Genomic DNA, 20,600 nt, shown 5'->3' with positions numbered 1-20,600 from the left:
CATTTGGCTGGACTCTTCCATGCAGTTCTTCCTAGGCAGGAAGATCCTTCCTCACAGAAATAACTCATTCAAGGGTGTAAATAGACTGGGAAATTGCTTCCCGTTTGAACACAACGTTGAGTCGTGGCATTAACACACTGTGTAAATAGGGTTAATGTCCTAGCAGCCGCTTCTGGTTCATTATAACAAACATGTTAATGATCATGACTCCTCAGGTCACTTTTTAATATTACATAACTTATCACTGTAGATTGACTCCAAGTTGGACTTCTATCTTCTGGCCATTCTTGCGTCTTTAATCTAATTCCCAAAAGAGGGTGAATTTTTACTCTGGAATTCTGGGTCTGATCTCAGTAACAGTGAAAAAGACCTTTCCTTAATCCAATTCCTCTGGTTAAGGGGGGGTGAAAAAATCTGTTTTCTATATTTCTCTTCCTCTGTTCCCAGAGATATTTGTGCAAAAACCTGATCTCCAGGAGATACCTCACCGTAATACAATGCTTGCAATTAAGGAGTCAGCATTTGCCAATAGTTAGCATAGATTAGCAATGGAGAAATATTTTCCCCTATACTAAAAACAGGAAATAACTGCGATATGGTTATTACTGCATTGAAGTAGCTTGTCTCCCAACAGAGCAGGGGAGAGATGATCTAATTTGGCTAGAAAAATCTTCAATATTGATTTTTAAACTGTCCTTAATAATTAATGTCATTTTATGGTTCATCTTTCAGTGGGATGTGGTGATAGATAAGGGATCAATGACAGTGCAGCCTCTTCCTCTGTGTGCACACATTGTCTAGCACACTGTGCGTACTGCAAGGATACATACAAACCTCACTATGCTCTCCCCATGGCTGTAATACAGCTCTTCTATAATGGATAGTGCTGGAGTTCAGCTGTATTTTAAGCAGAGAGTAACTTTGAGAAATGGCAAAAGTTCCAATGATGGAAAGCATGAAAGAGGCAGCATAGTCCAGTGGCGAGAGAACTAAAATGGGGGGCAGGAGACCTAAGTTCTGTGCTCAGCTCTTCCACTGACTCACTGTCTAGCCTTGGACAAGTCACTTATCCCTATATTATAGATGGGAAAGTGGGGTACAAAGAGGTTAACACCACGTATGCTCTTTGGCAAAGCTCTTTCAGATCTATGCATTAGAAATGCTATATTTGTACTAAGAATGACCAGGAGTCTTGAATGATCTCCTTGGTTGGTTTTTAGTGTGGTAGGTAACAATACTCATTGACGTAGAGCAGACCAGGTAGCTAAAAACTATCCAATCTGTTATCTACATTCTCTGTCTCTCTCTGTTTTCAGGAGATCAAGCGGATCCTTGCAAGTTCCAGGCTTGCAATGAGTTCTCCGAATGCTTAGTAAATCGCTGGAGTGGTGAGGCAGAGTGTGTGTGTTATCCTGGCTATCTAAGCATCGAAGGATTGCCCTGTAATAGCATCTGTGACCTGCAACCCGACTTTTGCCAAAATGATGGGAAGTGCGACATAATCCCAGGACAAGGGGCTATATGTAGGTATGTTATCCATTGTCTTAATGGCTTTCAGAAACAGGAAGTACAAACCTTGTTTCCCTATTCTATATCCCCGTCCCCCAAAAAACTGAAACAAAAAAAGGCATAATGTTGAGTGTAATGACAGAGGTCCCTAATGATTAACACTCAATCCATTGTTTGATGTATTCATGTGGTAAAATGCTACAAATCATCATAAAAGGTCACTTTGTTGGTTCTTTTACAAAATTCAGATTTGCAAGGCAAATCCAATATACCTGAGTTAAAAATGGTACTCCCAATTGAGGAGGAACCAATATGAACAAATATCAAAATGGGGGGGGGGAAATCTTGTACAAATGATCAAAGACCAGAACAAACAGACCCGTTTGTTTTCAATTTTTGAAAGACACTGACCTACTCTGACAGGCAGTCTATGCTGGCATGATAATTACCTGGATAATGGTGTAGGTTGAGTGACTAGCAAAATGAACAATAAGATGATGAAGGCTAGATATTTAGTACATTTTTGGTACCAGAGGCTTGAGGCCTGATTCTGGTGTAAGTCTAAGTACTTTAGTGGACTTACTCTGATTTATACAACTGTATGAGGAGAACTAGGCTCATCATGATTTTTGCTCCTCAACCAAATTCCAGTGTTCTTGCTAATATTAAAAATATGAAATTTTCTTATGGGAAACAATGATATTAAAAAAAAAAAACAATCACAGATTTCAAAGCAGGGGGTTGGATAGGGAGAGCTGATGCAAGAAAAAGGAAATTAACATACTAATAATTATTTGACTAGAAAAAAAAATCACCTGCAATAAGTATTAAGGTCTCAGGAATTAGGATCCATACTTAACTCACATAAGCGTTACAACAACCAACATCAGAGAAATTAAATATACATTTTAAAACTACAAAAAGGGATGTTTTAAAGCTATCTTTTAACCATAGATGTGTATTATAGATTTAGTGAGATCATCTGTAATATACACACATACCACACTTTTATCAAATAATAATTAACATTTAAAATTCCCTACAAAAGATATCCCCCTATATTTGCTAAATGGCACTCCCGTAAAATTCTTAAATAACCTTAATTGGCATGTTAGCAACAGAAAGTTTAATGCTTAGTAATTATTCAAGGCAGCTATAGTAGTAAAGTATCTGATTTTTTTTTCTATTGATCTCTTGGTATTAGTATTTAACTTTCTTGTTTCCTTGTGTTTTTGCTGGTGTGGGGGATTACAGATGTCGTGTAGGTGAGAACTGGTGGTACAGAGGAGAGCACTGTGAAGAGTATGTCTCGGAGCCATTGGTTGTGGGTATCGCAATTGCTTCAGTGGCTGGCTTCCTTCTTGTGGCATCTGCTGTCATTTTCTTCCTGGCCAGGACCCTTCGAGACCAGTACTCAAAAAGTGACACTGAGGACTCATTAGGGTATGTAGAGCATCTAAAGTTCTTGAGCCCTATTGACCAGCAGCTACAGCTCTAATGCGAACCCCAAATTACAAACCTGAGTAACAAAAGGTGGATGTGCTCAAGGGTTGCAGGTATAATCTCCACTCCTTCCAGTTGATTTTCTAACCTGCCAACATTGCTACAAGTGAGGATTTAACTTCAGCCAGCTAGCTTTCCTCCAAGCTCAGTTTGCATGCAAACACTGGGTAAGTATGTCCAAAGCACCAGTGAGGTCAGATGAGGCAGAGGATATGGAGCTGGACGTCATCAGTATATTGCAGAAACCAAAGCCTGTATCGCCTCACTTACCCTTCTAACTGCATCATCTGCACAAGAGGGATGGGTTTGCCCTGTACTTGTATGAGCAAACCCGAAGATCCTCTGAGCAACTGTCCAAATACCACTCTGTGGGATTTCTTGTAGAGAAGGAAATGTAACCACTCACGGCCATCACGCTATCTGCTCCTGCTAGGGACTGCCGCTGTGTCAACCGCACCAAAGACAGCATGAAAAGCTGATCTTCATCCATTGCTAGAATGAGATAAACCATCGCCACCTCCTGCATAGGTTTTTTACTTTCAGGCCTGAAACTAGGTTGACTGAGGTCAAAGAAATCCCAGGACTTCCAAGTTACCTCATCACAGCCTCTGAAGCTCCTTTCACACATGGAAATTGGATGCAGGTCATTAGCTGACAAGGTTGTCAAAACACTGTTTTTTGAGCAGAGGCCTTACAATAGCTTTGTTAAGGACAGCTAGCAGCCTACCCCCAAAAGGAGGCAGTGGCAGTCTACACAGACAGCAAGCCCACTTCTCCCAGGGCCTCACTAATCCAGAGGGACGAGTTGAACTCCACAGCTCTTGCCTAAAATACCCTGAAGATCTTTTGATCTATGTTTTGACGAGCACTCTGAAAGACTGCAACGCTTGACCTCTGTATTTTGTTTTTCTCTCTCACAGGCAGGGCGATAGCCTCTCCTCCATTGAGAATGCAGTGAAGTACAACCCTATGTATGAGAGTGATACCACTGGGTACAGCCACTACTATCGGAGATACCCACAGCTCACCTCATACAGCTCTACCAGTGCAGAGACATCCACAGACTACAGCAGTGAAGAGATAAGGCACATTTATGAGCATAGTGAGCTCACGAAGGAGGTGGGTGACTTTGTAGCTTTGCTCCCCGCAGTGCCAGGTGGTGGGACTATGACTGAGCCTTGTGAGGTATCTTAAAACTGCTGGTAACTATACAACTCCTCCCAGCACTTGTGCTCAGAATACAAATACTAGACTTGTGGCTGCACCCTGTGCAGATGTTTGAGAGGGAGATGGCTTCTTGCCTCCTTTGTGTACATAGAGGTAGAGCTAGATTCTGGCTTGTAAGGAGTTTCACGTGGTTGAGCAGCTGCACTTTTAAATACTTTGATATTTTTATGGAGCTTCAGTTAAAGCTATTCCTGTCCTAGCAGAGAAAAGAACAGGAGTACTTGGGGCACCTTAGAGACTAACAAATTTATTAGAGCATAAGCTTTCGTGGGCTACAACCCACTTCTTCGGATGCATATAGAGTGAAACATATATTGAGGAGATATATATACACACATACAGAGAGCATGAACAGGTGGGAGTTGTCTTATCAACTCTGAGAGGCCAATTAAGTAAGAGGAAAAAAAACTTTTGACGTGATAATCATTTAGTCCTAGCAGAGGCACATAACTGGACAGTTTTGGTTTTTTTAAGTTCGTGTCCTCCCAAAAAGACACTTGTCTTGGCTGCTAGCTCCATCTCTGGAGGAAGCAGTGCCTTCTTTCAGAGCGGTCAAATAGCTAGAATCTCCTCCAAGGATGCGCACATGCTTTTAAATGTTTAATTCTTAATAGAATCTTCTGCAAAGTTTGGGAGTGTTGGCCCATTTCCACATTTATATGTAGACAGACGAAGTGTAACCAGCAGCTATGATGCTTGTCTGGGAGCCTGCAGATGAGGGTTCTAGTCTCAGTTGTGCCAGCAATCTGGCACTGAAGCCTTGAGCAAGTCACATTGTTGCTACTGTACAGATAGGGAAAGGGGTCTATGATGGAAATGCAACTAATGCCCTTCTGTACAATATTCATCTGCAGATCTCAAAGGTGCTCTGTAACAGTCATAGTTGTAATTAAAGGTAGGAGAGAGAGCAGGTCCCAGGAAGGATGTTATCATGGAGTCTGATTTCATTGTTGAGGCCTTGAGCTGAAATACTGATTTTCTATGTTTAATTGAGTAAAATTATTTTTACTTTAATTTCCCCCAGTTTTTAAATCTATACAGAACTTCAGAAGTTTAAAATTATAAAGCTACAGCCATTTTTAGCATCATCTTGGATTACCAGTAGTGTTGACCAATTTAAGCATATATATACACCCTAGAAAGAGCTGTTTTTGTCATGTTTAAAAGAACATATCTAATGGAATATACTTTCAGTGACCCACTGCCGTGAAGGGTTTTTTTAAGCTGTATTTTCAGAAGTATATCAGTGGTTTGTATGGCTGTTATAAGTATTGTACTGTATAAACAACAGTTGTTGTTCCTATAGTCTCTATCAATGTAGAGCATTATATTCTCTCACTCTCACTGCTGTGAATTATGAATAATTACATTGAAGTCTATATAGTTACTGGTAAAGATGAGAATCAGAACCCACATTATTGGACATTCTGTTTCCGTACATGCACAAGGGTAGCATCTTTTGAGGGTAAAAGATTTTCTCCATTCATAATCTCTTGACTTTTACTAAATTGTATTAATAGCTTCCATCGATATTAGCAGACATACACTATTTTCTTATTAAAATTGGAGCAACTCTTCAAAATTAATGACTAGAATTCCTTAAAGTGTTCTGCAAATTATTTAAACTGAAGGCTATACATGCTCAATAATTTATAAAATGTGCCCAATTCCAGTGTTTGTTCCTTTACTAGGAAAGTATACTAGTCAGCTAAAAGAACAGGAGTACTTGTGGCACCTTAGAGACTAACAAATTTATTTGAGCATAAGCTTTCATGGGCTACAGCCCACTTCTTCTTCTAGTCAGCTGTAATGCAGAGTAAACATGGTCTAACTTTTCAGTATTATTTTTTAGTATTTAGAGCTGTGCACTTTATTTTGGTTCTTGTAATATTATTGTGTGTCTTGTATTACAGGAAATCCAGGACAGAATACGGATTATAGAGCTTTATGCCAAAGATCGGCAGTTTGCAGAGTTTGTTAGACAACATCAAATGTAAGTGAAATGTGTTCTCTGAATTACATTCTGGCAGTTTTCCATGTGCTCTTCTCTATTATATTCCCTGTGACAGTCTCCTTTCCAAAGCAAGGCAGGCTATTCTGTGGGGGAGAGAGATGGGAATTACAGTTTGGTTGCTGATGTACCTGGGGATGTTAGGCACTTCACATTTCTGTCCCAGATTCCTCATCTGAAAAGTTGGGATGATGATGATAATCCATACACCATTCGAATGGCATAGCTAGTTAGATTTGATTCAATCTCCCTTTTCAGGCTAGATTCCCCTTGAGTTCAGTGAGAATCTTACCTGAATAAGGATGGCATGATCGAGACTTAGTCTGTACACAGTATGAAAATACTAATATTTAGCCCTAATTCCTCTTAGATTGAGTCATTAATCATTGGCACTGAACTCTTGCAGTGTTTTGCTAGCAGCTAATTGTGTTACTCTAATTATTCATCATCTTATAAGGTGAAAACAGACAACATTAAAAGGGATACTAATACTGTAATCCAAAAGCCATATTAGGCATAAACAGCTCTATGTTCATAATGTTTCACCCAAGTACCTTTCAGTAACCAGCAATCTATTATTTTACTGTAAATAGAGCTTGCTTTATTACTTGGCCCTTGAACTAACAATATACTCAAAACAGATAAACATTGGCCTATTCCCCCCTGCAAGTAGCAGTGGGTACTAGAGAAGGGTATGTGAGACCTTATATCTAAGGTGAGTAATACAATGTACTAATGGGGGAATAGTCCTTGGCAAACACAAACAGCTTCAAAAGGTTGTTGTTATTCCTAAGAAGAAATGATTAAATCAATAATATACTTGCTGTCCCAGGGTAAAATACTAGTTATTGAGCCACACTACAGATCATATTGTGCATAATGCCCATTGAACTGGTTTGTTGCAAATGTACATTTGATCTGCATATATGGATCAGAGGAAGAATTTCCCTCTAGTTCAGCAATTTCCTGAGATATGTCAAAGGATGAGACTCCCAGAAAAACAACTGTTAGAGGCAGAGATTCTTCACGGAAAGGGAATGGTGTAGCCAAGCCTTTTGTCTGTATCTGCAGAGAAGCCTAAATTTTCAGGACTGGCTAGTGATTTTGGGAGCGCAGCACCCAAGATTTAAGTCCCTCTGAGATATCAAGTTGGGCATCCAAAAACATTAGTCATTTCTGAAAAAAAGCAGATCAGGTACCAGAAGCAAATGGGTACCAGAGAGGCATGTGACATGAAATAATAATCTGTTTCATAAAACACAGGCAAACAGAGCCTTTTCAGTATCTTTGTTTAATATTCAGTGGTTTCTCTTCAAAATTGGAGTTTGAAAACTGTCAGACAAGCAAATCTTAGCAGTTTGTCCTCCTTTAGTTCATTGTGGTGCTGAATCTGAAGAAGTCACTAGTAGAGAGTATTATCTGGAATCGTGGCTGCCATAAAATTACAAACCTTAACATTTGAACTTAGTCTCCACAGCTTTGGGGACTCAAGGCCTGCTACTGGAAATTCTATTAGATTACTTTCAGCCCATTCTAGTATAGAGCAACCTACTGATTCCTATCTCTAACTCATGCTAAATGTATTTTAATAATCAGATTTTAGGGTTTCTATAAATGTGTTCTAAATAGTACTTTCTGGTTCACAACAAAAACTAGTAGATAAGACACACAAAATCTGCTAAAACTATGGGAATTCCAGGAAGGCAAGGTACTACACTGATAATCTACTACTACCCTAAAACTTGCAATTCAACTTATTACAGCAGGAGTTTTTAACCTTCATAAAGGTACAATAGATTTCTAATTAGTGTAGTTAAACACATGAGAGGGCTTACAATGATTGAGAACTGATGCAATCAGTTAATAGATTATGAATTTCTACCTGTTATATTAGTGCTATTTTAGCTATCTGAATGTTTGTTTAAAACAACAGCTGTAATTTAAGAATATTGGAGTAAAATATTTCAGGGGAATAGATTAAAAGTAAAGATCTGTCCGCTACAGAAGCAAAATGTTGTGGGACCAACAAGTCAGGCATTTCCATTGCTGAAATTCCTTTAATTTGGAATAACTATGGCCCGTATTTAAAATCAACATCTTTTAAGTTTTCCACAGCTGGAAAGTAAGAAGAGCTTTGAAACAAAGCCTAGAGAAAAATGTAATCACTACTTGTCTGTTTTTTTCATTTCAGGAAGCTGCTTTAAAAAAAAAAAACTGAAACCAGAAGAAGTCTTGTGGAAGATGACCTTGTTGCCCTAGTAACAGGGCACAGACGTAACTGCAAAGTTACGTATAGTCTTTGTTGTATGGATCTTAAACACGGCTGGTTGGATGCAGATGTTTTCTAAGTGAATTGATTAACTGTAGGAATGTTTCTCTGGCTTTTCTGAGTACAGTTATGAAGGTGACTAGAGGTCATGAAAATTCGCTTTTACTTATTTTAATCAGGGAAAAAGCATTTCCTGAACTGGACATTGAGATTAGAAAATACATGCACAAACTTTCAAAGATTTTTTGCTTGGTATGCAAAGAAAAAGTTGAAATGAAATACAAGTTTTTAATGTTACTCTGGTGTCCGTCCCGTCCCCCCCCCCCGTGGATGTTTAGAGGTTTCAAAAGTAAAATATTAGTGTGGAGGGAAATATTTGGGTTGCAGGTGAAAGGTTTGTAGGATGATACTGGTTCTGCTCAAGTGATCCTAGCATTATTTTGATATGGCCTAATACTAATCCCAGACAAAATGTATTGTTGTCTAGCTAGAGAAATTTGTTTTGTGTGGCTGGCTGATTTACCCTTGTTTGTTGCTCACTGATTAAAATAAATAGTCACATACTTCATAATGTTCAGCTTGCAGCTCTCATGACAAATCTCATGTCTCTGAATTCTTTGTCTTAAAAGTAATTAATGTTGCTGGCTTTCAACTGCCACATGTTAGCTTGGGGAGATGGTGCAGTACTTACACCAAAAGAAATACAGGTCTATCTCATCTTACACGGGGGTTCCGTTCCGCGGTTAGTGCGTAAAGCGAAAACTGCGTATAGCCAAAATTCCATTGAGTTCAATGGCGGGCAGAATTGCCCGCACCACAGGTACAGTATTAAAATTTTCTCTTTTTTTTGTTTTTGCCGACTGTGTAAAGCTGAAATCACGCATGTTAAATGCGTGTGAGATGCGACAGACCTGTACTAGAATGAGTTTGTTCTGCTTCTCTCCCAGTTCCAGACTGGGGTAAACGGGGCTAGACCCCCTCCCCATCTTTACAGAACATTTCTAGAATATTACATTACTAACTATCATCCTAAATTATTTTAAAGGTAGAGAATTTTTATTTTTGCTTCTATAGGTTAATAAATACATTATTTACTGTACAGTTATTTTGTTCCCTATGATTGATTATTTTCATAAGGGCTTAATTGTGCTACAAAAAGACTTATCACACCATTTTTGTTATTTATTCCTTTGGCACTGAATTGCTCTTCTTAGAATTGTATACATCCATCATTCAAACTAAAGTCAATTGAATACCAGATAAAATTCAGCTGACATATTTGAATAATACACTAGTCAATCACTAGCTTTATTTCAAAATCAGGCCCTGTTTACTTCCGCATTTGAGTCAGATATTGTAGTATTTACCTGTCAATATATTTTATAGTTTTGCCTCCCCAGTTTCAGATGTCAGCAACCTCTAACGGGGAAAAAAGTGACCTCACTTCTGGCTTAGGGGAAACCTAATGTTAAATCTTTAAACTATTTTCCAGATTTAATTACTTAGAAATAAAAATAATTTGTTTTTAAGAGCCGATATTATATAAAGATATGCTTCCAATGCACATTTGGACCTGTATTTTGAACCCTCAAAAGTTCCTATGGGTTTGGTATGGCTTATTGAGAGGGAAGGTGCCAGCATGAAATTTGGATCTGGATCCAGATTTCAACTCCAAGCTCAGGGATGTTCACATCTTTAGTATTTAATACTAAACAGTAACATTTTCCCACCTGATTTAATACCCACTGAACAATGAAACTAGTTTTTTAACCATGGTGGCAGTCCAGAGGCCCACCGGTGCCAACAAACCCTTCCTCCCCACTTCCAATGCATATTACAGTTTAGTCATGGTGAGAGCTACTTACCTTCCTAACTTAGACAGCCGGGCTGCACAAGATGGGGGAGACTCCTGTGAAGAAAAACACTTCTTCCAAATGTTTTTAGCGGTCCTCAGCTGGTCTAGGAGAACATTTCACCAGATTGGTGGGTTATGCTCAATTTCAATGCCAGGGGTAAGTACTCATAGCTTAAGTGTCAAGCTGGAAATCAACTTTTAACAGCCCATGAACAGTAATTGGGTGGTGCTTAGTAATGTTGTAGTCAATGAGCCAGATTTGGTGGAGTAGCGTGATCACTGGGTGCTGCACTGTCTGCATAATCTGTTTTTAAAGATGACTTTCGTGGCCCTACTGCAAAGCTGATCCTCAGGCACTGTAAAGATGCACCACTTTCCCTACCTGCTGGGGCAGGGAAAGGGGGCATAGCTGGGATACCCCTCTGTTACCCCAATCCTCACCACCTGTTTTGGGCCCCTGTAATCTAGTCTAGTTAAGAGTAGCAGAATCAGCATGGGTGCAAAATTAAACTTTAAGATACCTTTGCAGAGTATCTTTGCAGAGAAACTTATGTTTCTTTGAGGTTGGGTTATAACTAAGAATGTGGCCCTAAAACTTATAAAAAGGGGCATTTTCAATATGGTGCCTGGGGAATAAACCACTCCCCTCAATCTTGAGGATTCATGCCTTCCTATGTGCTGTACTGGCATTTTACTTCACAATCCAGATGCAAGTTCAGGTTAAATGAGCGACATGTCTGAATCCAGGATCTGAACAGTACTAAAGTTTAGGATTAGGGGGGTTGAAATTTGAACCTAAAGCTGGATCTAAATTTCATGGTTGTTAATCCCTTCCCTATAGTAAATCTGAAACAAAATTGCATCGGGGGGGTGGGGAGGGGTTGAGATTAGGAACTGAATCTTGGGCCCATCTAAACACTAGCCTAGTGGTCCCATCCAGAAGCAGTAGCCTAGAAGTAGTCCTGATCACACTGAACATGGTCTTTCATTGTACATACAGGGAATATTTTTCTTTTTGTATATAATGTCTCTTATCTTCACTGCAATAAACGTTTTTGTTTCAAAAATGTGTCTGTATTCCCCCCCTGCCACCTTAAAATCTTGACCAGTTTTTAAAATTTATGTGGAGACTATGAAAACCTAATCGGATGGAATGCCAAAAGTATTTAATTTATAAAGCTGCAAGTGAACATTTGCACTACTTGGAACAGGTTTTTAATAAATCTGGTAGAACTGTTAAACTCATGTTAATAAAAATGCCAAGTGTAGTTCTCAATGATTTGTGGCACCATATTAGCCTGAAGATGTATACTGGGCAGTGCACAACTCTTTCGGATTTGTTCTTTAAAACAGAATAGCAAACAAAAACTCGTGGGGATTTCTGGTTTGTGAGAAATCAGAGCAAAAGTGTTTCTTAGCTGACCACAAAGTCTGAAAATTATTCATTCAGTTTGACAAATGAGTCATTAAAATAAGTCAAGAGGAGTTCAGGCATTTGTTATCCCATAAAAACTCATAATGAACAGTTTGACTAGCTTTTGCCTATCCAATCATTTACAGAGTCAACCACTATAGTACTGAGGTGCTATTAAATGAAAACCTCTCAGATTTCAGTCCCCACGGAGCTCCGACCCAGAGGAGAGGGTAGAGACCAAGAACTTCAAGCCACCAGAAGAAAGCTGCCAGTGTTCCTGTTGCTCCTGCAGCTGTGGGCTGTAAGCACCTCGATGGGGGAGGGGGAGAGAGAAAACAAAAGCACCAGTAGAGCTGGCTGAGACTTGTGATTTCCAATTTATGGGAAATTTCAAGTTTAGTCAGAATGAAACTTTTTTTGGAAACTCCTCACAAACCAGAAATCCCCAAAAAGTTTTGTTTCAGTAACACCAATGAATGGTGTTTCTGCAAGAAAATATGCTCCCCAGGACAAGCTGGGGCTGACAGCAATTGACCTTGTTTATTTCATACAGCTATTCAATAGCAGCAGTGAAAGTGACAGGAATGTCTATTTCAGTCAGCAGGGGCTGGAGCTCTTAAGGTCTGCAACTCTAGGGCAGCCCTTCCATGCACTGTCTGGGGACTTCTGGGCTCCCCTGTTCAGAAGTCAGGCAATACAGGTGGCTAGTTGGCCCAGGAGCATGGAAGCCCTGGAGTCCCCTAGCCAGGGCACTAGGTACGATGGGGCCACACCCAAGAAGCACATCCCAGGACATCCACACTCCCAGCTGACAGCCCTTCTGTTTCCTGGCTCAGCAGCAGGGAGGCTGGCTCAAACTGGAGCCGAGAGACTGAAAACCTGAGCTTGACAAGACTGCTACAGACCTGGGAAGCCCAAGGCCCTAGCAGCCTGCCATCTGAACCCTTTGTGATTTAATTAAATCACATCAAAACCTAACCCATTTTCACAGATAATTCAGCTTTGACAAACCCGTTTTCTGACAAAACTGTTGCATTGGAAAATTTCCATCCAGCTCTAGGCCCAAGTCTCCTGGACTTCTGTCAGCAGTAGGAAGTTCACTTAACGCATGTGGTTTGTTCCTTTTTAATGCAACCATTTAATTAGCTGTCACAAAGAAAAAGTTGGGAGGCTGGGTTAAAAGTTCTGAGGCTGTGACTCTGAAACCCACTCAACAGGAAAATAAATAAAAACATTCTTATAATATTAAACACTACTAGATGAGTATGCACCTTAGATTAAATTTGCAAGAATATAGAAATTTAGTAGCCAAATATGTAGTTTACATACTAAAGCTCCAAATCCCTGGCCTAAGTAAATTTTTAGAAACCTAACTGGTATATTATGGATCACATATATAAAGTATTGTGATAATATGAATATTGTCACACACAGACTAGCTTATTTTTTTCCAGTCCAAATGACAATTTTAATTAAACACAGACAACCAAAAAGCAGCTGGCTCATTCTGGTCTCACAATGGTGTACATCAAGAGGAGCTGTTTATCCTCGTAATTCTAGGCACTTCTGCGGACTTACACTAGTAAAAGTCAAATCAGAATCAGGCCGTCCATGAAAGATCAGCATGTGCTAAACCGTATAATGCTGCCGTACAAAATGTCAACTTCCCCTGCAAACATCAGACCAATAGAAATTTAAAGACAAATGGTATGTCTATGCTGCAATCAGGAGGTGTGACTACGGCCATGTAAACATACCTGAGCTCGATGGATCAAAGCTAGCTCGAGTATGGACTCAGGGTCCTGGGTAGGCACAACCAGCTCATGCAGCCACAGCTTTACTGTTACTTGCGCTAGCAGTGTAGCTATACCTAAAGAATCATGTAACACAGCTACAGCCACAACAAACTGAAGGGTGTGGATTAAGTTGACTGGGAGCTTAGTTTGTGGTCACCAAAGGCCTCAATGGATCCCCACTATTACATCTCAAGGCAACTGTTAGCGTTCATAGAATGTCTACAATCACAGTCATGCATGCATACCCAAATGGGTCCCTCTCCCCCCGCCCACACACTTAACGTTTCACAGCTAGACCTGGGATTGCAGGAATTCCATCACACGATGTATTTGGGGCCACTCACTGATGGCAGAATCTTTGCCTACAAACCGGTCTGCAGAAAACTCATTCAGCTACATCTTAGTTTTTAGACATTCTCTACAGTCCCATCTGTGGCAGACTTCAGTGATTATGATCAAGAAAGGGCTTCTTCACCCAGTCTTTTAACAACAGATTCTCCTTATTGGGCAATAGATGCATCCCATGTTTTCCAGTCAGTGGGGGCCCAATTCAGTGCGGTCAACATGTTGGCCAGAGTCGAACTTCCTGACTCGTCCTATTAATACTGAGATCAGAACACAAAGAATCAAAACAAACCATCCTCTTGACTAGAGTCCTGAAGTGTCCTAGTGGAGGCTGATGAAAAACAAACAACGTTTCTTCTCCCAACTTTAGGAAACATAGGTAAAGCCTGGGCTTTAGTAATCAGTTTGCAAAAAAAAAAAGGCAACTGGGAACAAATACCAAAACATAAGCAGAAAGGACAACACACTGTAAGCTCAAGATTGTACTTCAACTCACATTCCTTTTCAGGTCAACTATACATTTCTTGGCTGGTATGGGTCAAAATGCAGCTTCAGTTAGTGGGCAGAAGCAACTCCCCTGCCAATGCCATGATCATGATTATAACCAAGAAGTCATAAGCAGATTGAAGTGGCTCACCCTCTACACAGGTTCTGTGCCTCCATTGCCACAGTACTGAGGAACTTTGTTCACTCATCCAATCAAAAACCTAGCAAAACGTGCAACAAGAGTGCCACATTCATAAGTTTGTGTGATAGCACCACACCTTAGTCTGTAAACTCTCCAGGAGAGACTCGCTGACTTTGTTTGTCTAGTACCTATAACAATGGGTTTCCTATAGTGAAAGTGTTAGTAGCTAACGTGCAGGCATCATGGTGGACCAGCTCAATTCCATCTTTCCTTTACCCAGCACTTGCCTAGTAGATGATGCTATCTGATCTAGTTTTCAGACAGGCACCCTACATTTAGGTAATATGTACCTTTAGATAATATGTAAAGCTTATGTTAATGAGGAATTTTCTGTCACTGTTTTCCAGCAGAAAATGCTATTTCTACAAAATCAAAATTTTCCATAGGAAAATCTCAATGAAATATTTTATTTTAGGTTGGGTTAACCAAAAAATCAAACAATCTGGTTATGTCAAACCAAAATTAATTCATTTCAGGTCCACTCTCCACATTAATTTGTGTCTGCCTGTAATACTCTGATGCCTCATGGGAGCTGTAGTTTGGGTCCCTCATGTCTCCATTCTCCTCTATGGACTGGGGGGGCTCCCTGGCCAGATTACAGCCTTCATAATGCACCACAGTCTCCCCTCTGATTGAACTGATTCAGTGCATCATGGGAGATTCAGCCCAGCTGGAGACCCCAGCCCACAGAGGAGAGTGAGGTACAAGGCACAAGTTCCCACGAGGTACTGTGGTAGCTCAAGTAGACACAGTTTAATTTTAGACTTGGCCAAAAGAAAATTTCCATGTATCCAAATTGAAATTTTTCTAGATTTGTCATTCAGCAAAAAATTTGGTATTTCTACTCTGTGCATGGTGATTTGAGACAAAGACAGATTGATATATTCCAATTTCCTGATGTTTGACCAGCTCCATTGTGAAAAAACACTGGCATAACAGATTGTGGACAATGCTCCTTTGTCTCAGTGCACTGGATTCACAGGGCAATCTGCAGTAAAACTTGTCCTGCCCTGGTACTTAGCTGGGTCTTGTTTATACAAGCAAAGTCAGAGGCTTTATCAGATCATGAATGGATGGACAGATGAAGTTTTTTATCCAGATATCTTGCATTAAACATGAACCAAAGACTGTTGCTCTCAGTGAATACAATCCTCCTGAGATATCAGATACAAGCAGCAGGGCCAAGGTGACATCTTTCACGAGGTTTCCATTCGACATTTTTTCCCTGCCTGACTTCCATTGCCCATAGCCACAGGAGTCAAGGACCTCAATCTCTTACAACTAACACCCACCTCAGCTTTCATAGCTCCAGCACAAGCCTCCATTTTTCTACACTCTTGGCAACCCTAACATAGCTACATTGCTATGCTGGCCACCTGAAAAAGCAGTTCTCAGCCAAGCCACAAAGTGTGTCCCCAGCACTAGTGCATTCTCCTTAACTCCAAAGAATCCAAACCAGATTCCCCTGCTTCCCACCCTCAGTCAAAAATGGACCCCCCACACTCACACTTTGGGATTCTTCATCAACCACCTGCTTAAGTGCCACTACCTAGCTAAGAGCTACATCCCCCAAGATGCTCTTAGCATCTAAGGCAGAGCCGCTTGGGGGGCAGTGAGGGGGGACACAACAAATGGGGCAATTTCCCCCTGGCCCTCCCTGAATCCTCTGGGTGGCCCTGGGCAGAGGGACCTCATCTACTGCTAAGGTCAAGGGGAAAATGGACATTCTAAAAAAACATAGCTGCCTTTTGCGGAACCCAAACCGTGCCCTACCACAACAGCGCATAAGAACAGCCATACTGGGTCAGACCAAAGGTCCATATAGCTGAGTATCCAGTCTTCTGACAGTGACCAATGCCAGGTGAGCCAGAGGGAATGTACAGAACAGGTAACCATCAAGTGATCCATCCCGTTGCCCACTCCCAGCTTCTGGCAAACAGAGGCTAGGCACATCATCCCCGTCCATCTTGGCTAATAGCCATTGATGGAATATCCTCTATGAATTTATCTAGTTATTTTTTGAACCCTGTTGTAGTCTTGGCCTTCACAACATCCTCTGGCAGAGTTTCAAAGACTGACTGTGTGTTGTGTGAAGAAATACTTCCTTTTGTTGTTTTAAACCTGCTGCCTATTAATTTCATTTGGTGATCCCTACCTTCTTGTGTTATGAAAAGGAGTAAATAAACTTCCCTATTTACTTTCTCCACACCAGTTAAGATTTTGTAGATCTCTATCATATCCCCCTTTAGTCGTCTCTTTTCCCAGTCTTATTAATATCTCCTCATATAGACGCTGTTCCATATCCCTAATAATTTTTGTTGCCCTTTTCTGAAACTTTTCTAATTCCAATATATCTTTTTTGAGATGGGGCGACCACATCTGCACGCAGTATTCAAGATGTGGGTGTACCATGAATTTATATAGAGGCAATATAATATTTTCTATCTTGTTATCTATCCCTTTCTTAATGATTCCCAACATTCTGTTCAATTTTTTGACTGCTGCTGCATGCTGAGTGGCTGTTTTCAGAGAACTATCCACAATGACTCCACGATCTCTTTGTTGAGTGGTAACAGCTAATTTAGACCCCATCAGTTTATATGTATAGTTGGGATTATGTTTTCCAAAGTGCATTACTTTGCATTTATCAACACTGAATTTCATCCGCCATTTTGTTGTCCAGTCACCCAGTTTTGTAGCTCAGGCTCTTAACCACACAGGCTAGTATGCTTTCTGTATGGTCTAGGGCCAGCCCGTCTCTAGAATAATGGCAATGATCCACACAGTGCTAGTAATGGTTTTGATGCCTGCAGGACACAATAGACAGTTGATATTTAGAACAGGGTCACCTCTGCTTCAGTTAAATAAACTGACTTTAAATTCCATCTTTAAACATCAGCAACTGGTTACCCCAAGCACAGAAGGGGAAACACCATCCCTATGGAAAGCTTGACAGTTCTGAACTGAGACAGCAGCAGCAAGATTATCAAATGGATTTAGAATCAGGTCCAACATTTTAAACAGTGATGAAAAGATCAAGTAGAATAGTGAGGACAAGGATGGGTGAAAGAGGATAAGGGAAGAGGGAGGCATCCAGGAATGAACCTACATCCCATCCAGTCAAAGGGACATACATCTCTCAGTGCAGTCTTAGAGAAACAAGGAAACTCACTTGGCTTTGCTTAAAGAGGATTACAGAAAAGCATATTGCAGATGATTAATGGCCTCTCACAGAGAAGGAGGGGGCTCAAGCCCTGTAAAGGGCTAATGGATGAGTTCCCTAATGTGACTGGCAGGTAACCATTTGCTGGATGTATTTTTTACATTTTTAATAGTTTGTTCAGTAAGTGAGCAGCTCCATTATTCCCTTCTATTTCTGTCAGAAGGGAAGATGGATATAAAGATAAGAGGGAATGTTTTCTATAGTTTCAAAAAAAAAAAAAAAAAATTCAGCTCTCTGTTTCTCTACAGCACCTTTAAAAAACAAAGGCCTGTTTTGGGGTTGTTAAGGTTCCATAAAACTTCCAGTAAAACTTAGCTGCAAATTACTTGTTTTTGATTTCATCTTCCATGTTTCTTTAAGTACTCTGCCATAAGCACCTGCTGTGTAACAGTGGATTATGGTGTTCCTACAGAGCTCTATGATTTTCTCTTCACCTTATGAATATTGCTGGGAAGTACAATCTCCTGCTTACCATCCACATTTTCTGCCCCCCATGACATGTTCATCATGTTCGCAATGACATCAGTGGGAACCTTATCTGTGCATCCAAGGGCAGAATTTGGTCTTTGGAGAGTCTGGCCTCATGTGCTTACATCACAGATAGAAGTAGTTAATGGACAGACACTAGGTTTAATATTCGATACACACAACTAAATGAGAGCAGACTCAGCAGATAATTTCAGTTCCACCAGGAGTCGTCTACGTGTTCGGGCCTACTCCCAGAGCCCCATAGCTTCCCTAGGATCCTACTGACTTTGAAGGGTGAACTGTGTAACATCTTTGCATGCTTGCTAAGAACAGAAACAGTAGTTGCGGATATGGCTGTCAGAGTAGAGAATCAGTCCACAGTCTGAAGGCAGAATAATTCACTTTCTAAAGAGGGATTATTTAGCTTGGAAAGGGGAACAGTAAACTTAAATGAAGGGAGACAAGATTTATGAAGTGCACAGTATTAACTGGTCAGTCATTCCCCTTTACTCTGCCTCACAGGATGAGAAAGGGAGCACTCCACACAATTCTTTACAAGTTGCTGGTAGTTCTGTGTGCATTTAAGCCCAATACCCTGCTCAATTCAAAGTACCATCAAGTATTTTGAATTAGGGTGACCAGACAGCAAATATGAAAAATTGGGACGGGGTGGGGGGGTAATAGGAGCCTATATAAGAAAAAGACCCCAAAATCAGGACATCTGGTCACCCTATTGAGAGGGAGTACTTGGCACCTTGCAGGCTCTTAGTGACCATATTGCATATCTGCATATTGCAAAAGGGAAGGCATGACTTGAGGATCTAGTTCAGGTGAATAAGGAGAAGGTGGTTAGGTCAAATTATGACTCCTATGATATTAGCGATAAGGAATGTGCTAGACCTGAATCCTGACTGGGTTTTGCAGCTTCTCTGCTTAGCACTTGTTGCTCTGTAAATTGATGAATAGCCGATGTCAAGGGGTCTCAATTTATTTCACGTGTTGACCATTAACCACTCCCAATTAATCCTCAAAAGCTCACAGGAATACTTTTTGTCTATACCCACTGCAAATATTCCTGCAGCTCCTCCTCCTCAATGCAATGTTTAATGGGCCATTCTTGGCATCTGAGGAGGACCTGCTTAGAGGTGTCTGAGCAAAACCACTTAAGCAGAATACCTCAGATTGAAAACTGGATACAAGAATCTGATGACCTACTAAATCGTTCCAGATGTCTCCGTTGAGGCTACAACCAACATGTGGTCAACTAACAGCCTTTATTTCCTGTATTATTAAGTGATCAGTCTGATTGGGTCTTGAAATACTAGGGACCAAATTTGTAATTACATAGCCCATGCTAGGAACAGCACTGAATTACATAAAAAGTTCACGAATGGAGGAAATCAATGTTCCATGCAGCTTTTGCCATGAAACACAAACTGCTCAGCTGTGCTGGATGACATGGTCCATGAATGGGCAGCAAAATCCCTTTCTGGGCTTACTGAACTCCCAAAATGGATAATTTAATAACGCAAAAAGCTAGAGTGCAATGGCAGGCAATGTGAAAAACTAAAGTAATATTTAACATTGTAACGTTAAGTCAAAGAAAATTCCCACAATAAAATAATTTGCGTTTACACATCTTCTTTCACACTGAGTTTTCAGAGCTTCTGATAAACAATACATTAACCAATTAACTAAGCCTCCCTACACTGTTGAGGTAGGCATGTAGACTACCCATTGTGCAGATAGGTAAACAAAGGAACAGAAGACTTGTCCAAAGTAGCACAGCAAGTAAGTGACACAGGCAGGGATAGAACTCAAGAGTCCTTATCTGTTCAATTTTCAATACTAGTCTGTACTCGTGCCTCCATGGAAAAGATGTAACTCCTTCTAAAGAAATACAGTTAAGATGCAAGCAATACTTACCCTTTTACTTTTCTAAAGGATCGCTTCAGTTCTTAGACTTTCCCACCTTACTAGGGTCACTTAGTAGGCACATGGCATCAGTTCAGCTGCATTAGTCTTATCTCATAACCCCACCACTTTGAACTTTCTCCCTTCTTATTAGGGAAACTATATTAAGAGGGGTTTAACTTTAAAGCCCCTAATGTAGAACAATTCAATTTAAAAAAGGCTCATCCCTCTCTGCTGGCAGTCATACAATCAGAGATAGGATGAGGTGAACTGGTCTGCTAGGGTCTGTCCCTAAAAAAATCTCTGTACGGGGGCAGGGGGACTTTGTTAGAGAGGGGAAACTGACAACAGCCAGAAACTTGGCTGGAGTTTGTGTCA

The 20,600-nt window shown here is 40.5% G+C and overlaps 1 protein-coding gene across 1 annotated transcript in view; it reads left to right on the top strand.

The window, feature by feature from the left end:
* Positions 1 to 9,578, top strand: part of IMPG2 (interphotoreceptor matrix proteoglycan 2) — an 88,797-nt gene extending 79,219 nt beyond the window's left edge. The window contains exons 16-20 of the mRNA XM_054016410.1: positions 1,317 to 1,527; positions 2,764 to 2,952; positions 3,933 to 4,131; positions 6,153 to 6,232; positions 8,442 to 9,578. Coding sequence (XP_053872385.1) covers positions 1,317 to 1,527; positions 2,764 to 2,952; positions 3,933 to 4,131; positions 6,153 to 6,232; positions 8,442 to 8,454 — 692 coding nt within the window. The 3' untranslated portion in view covers positions 8,455 to 9,578. The remainder of the gene's footprint in view (positions 1 to 1,316; positions 1,528 to 2,763; positions 2,953 to 3,932; positions 4,132 to 6,152; positions 6,233 to 8,441) is intronic.
* The last annotated feature ends 11,022 nt before the right edge of the window (positions 9,579 to 20,600 follow it).

The sequence above is a fragment of the Malaclemys terrapin genome, chromosome 1, assembly GCF_027887155.1.
Source record: "Malaclemys terrapin pileata isolate rMalTer1 chromosome 1, rMalTer1.hap1, whole genome shotgun sequence".
NCBI classification, from domain to species: Eukaryota; Metazoa; Chordata; order Testudines; family Emydidae; genus Malaclemys; species Malaclemys terrapin.
The sequence above is the reverse complement of the archived record's forward strand: the minus strand, read 5'-3'. Positions and strand labels throughout refer to the sequence as shown.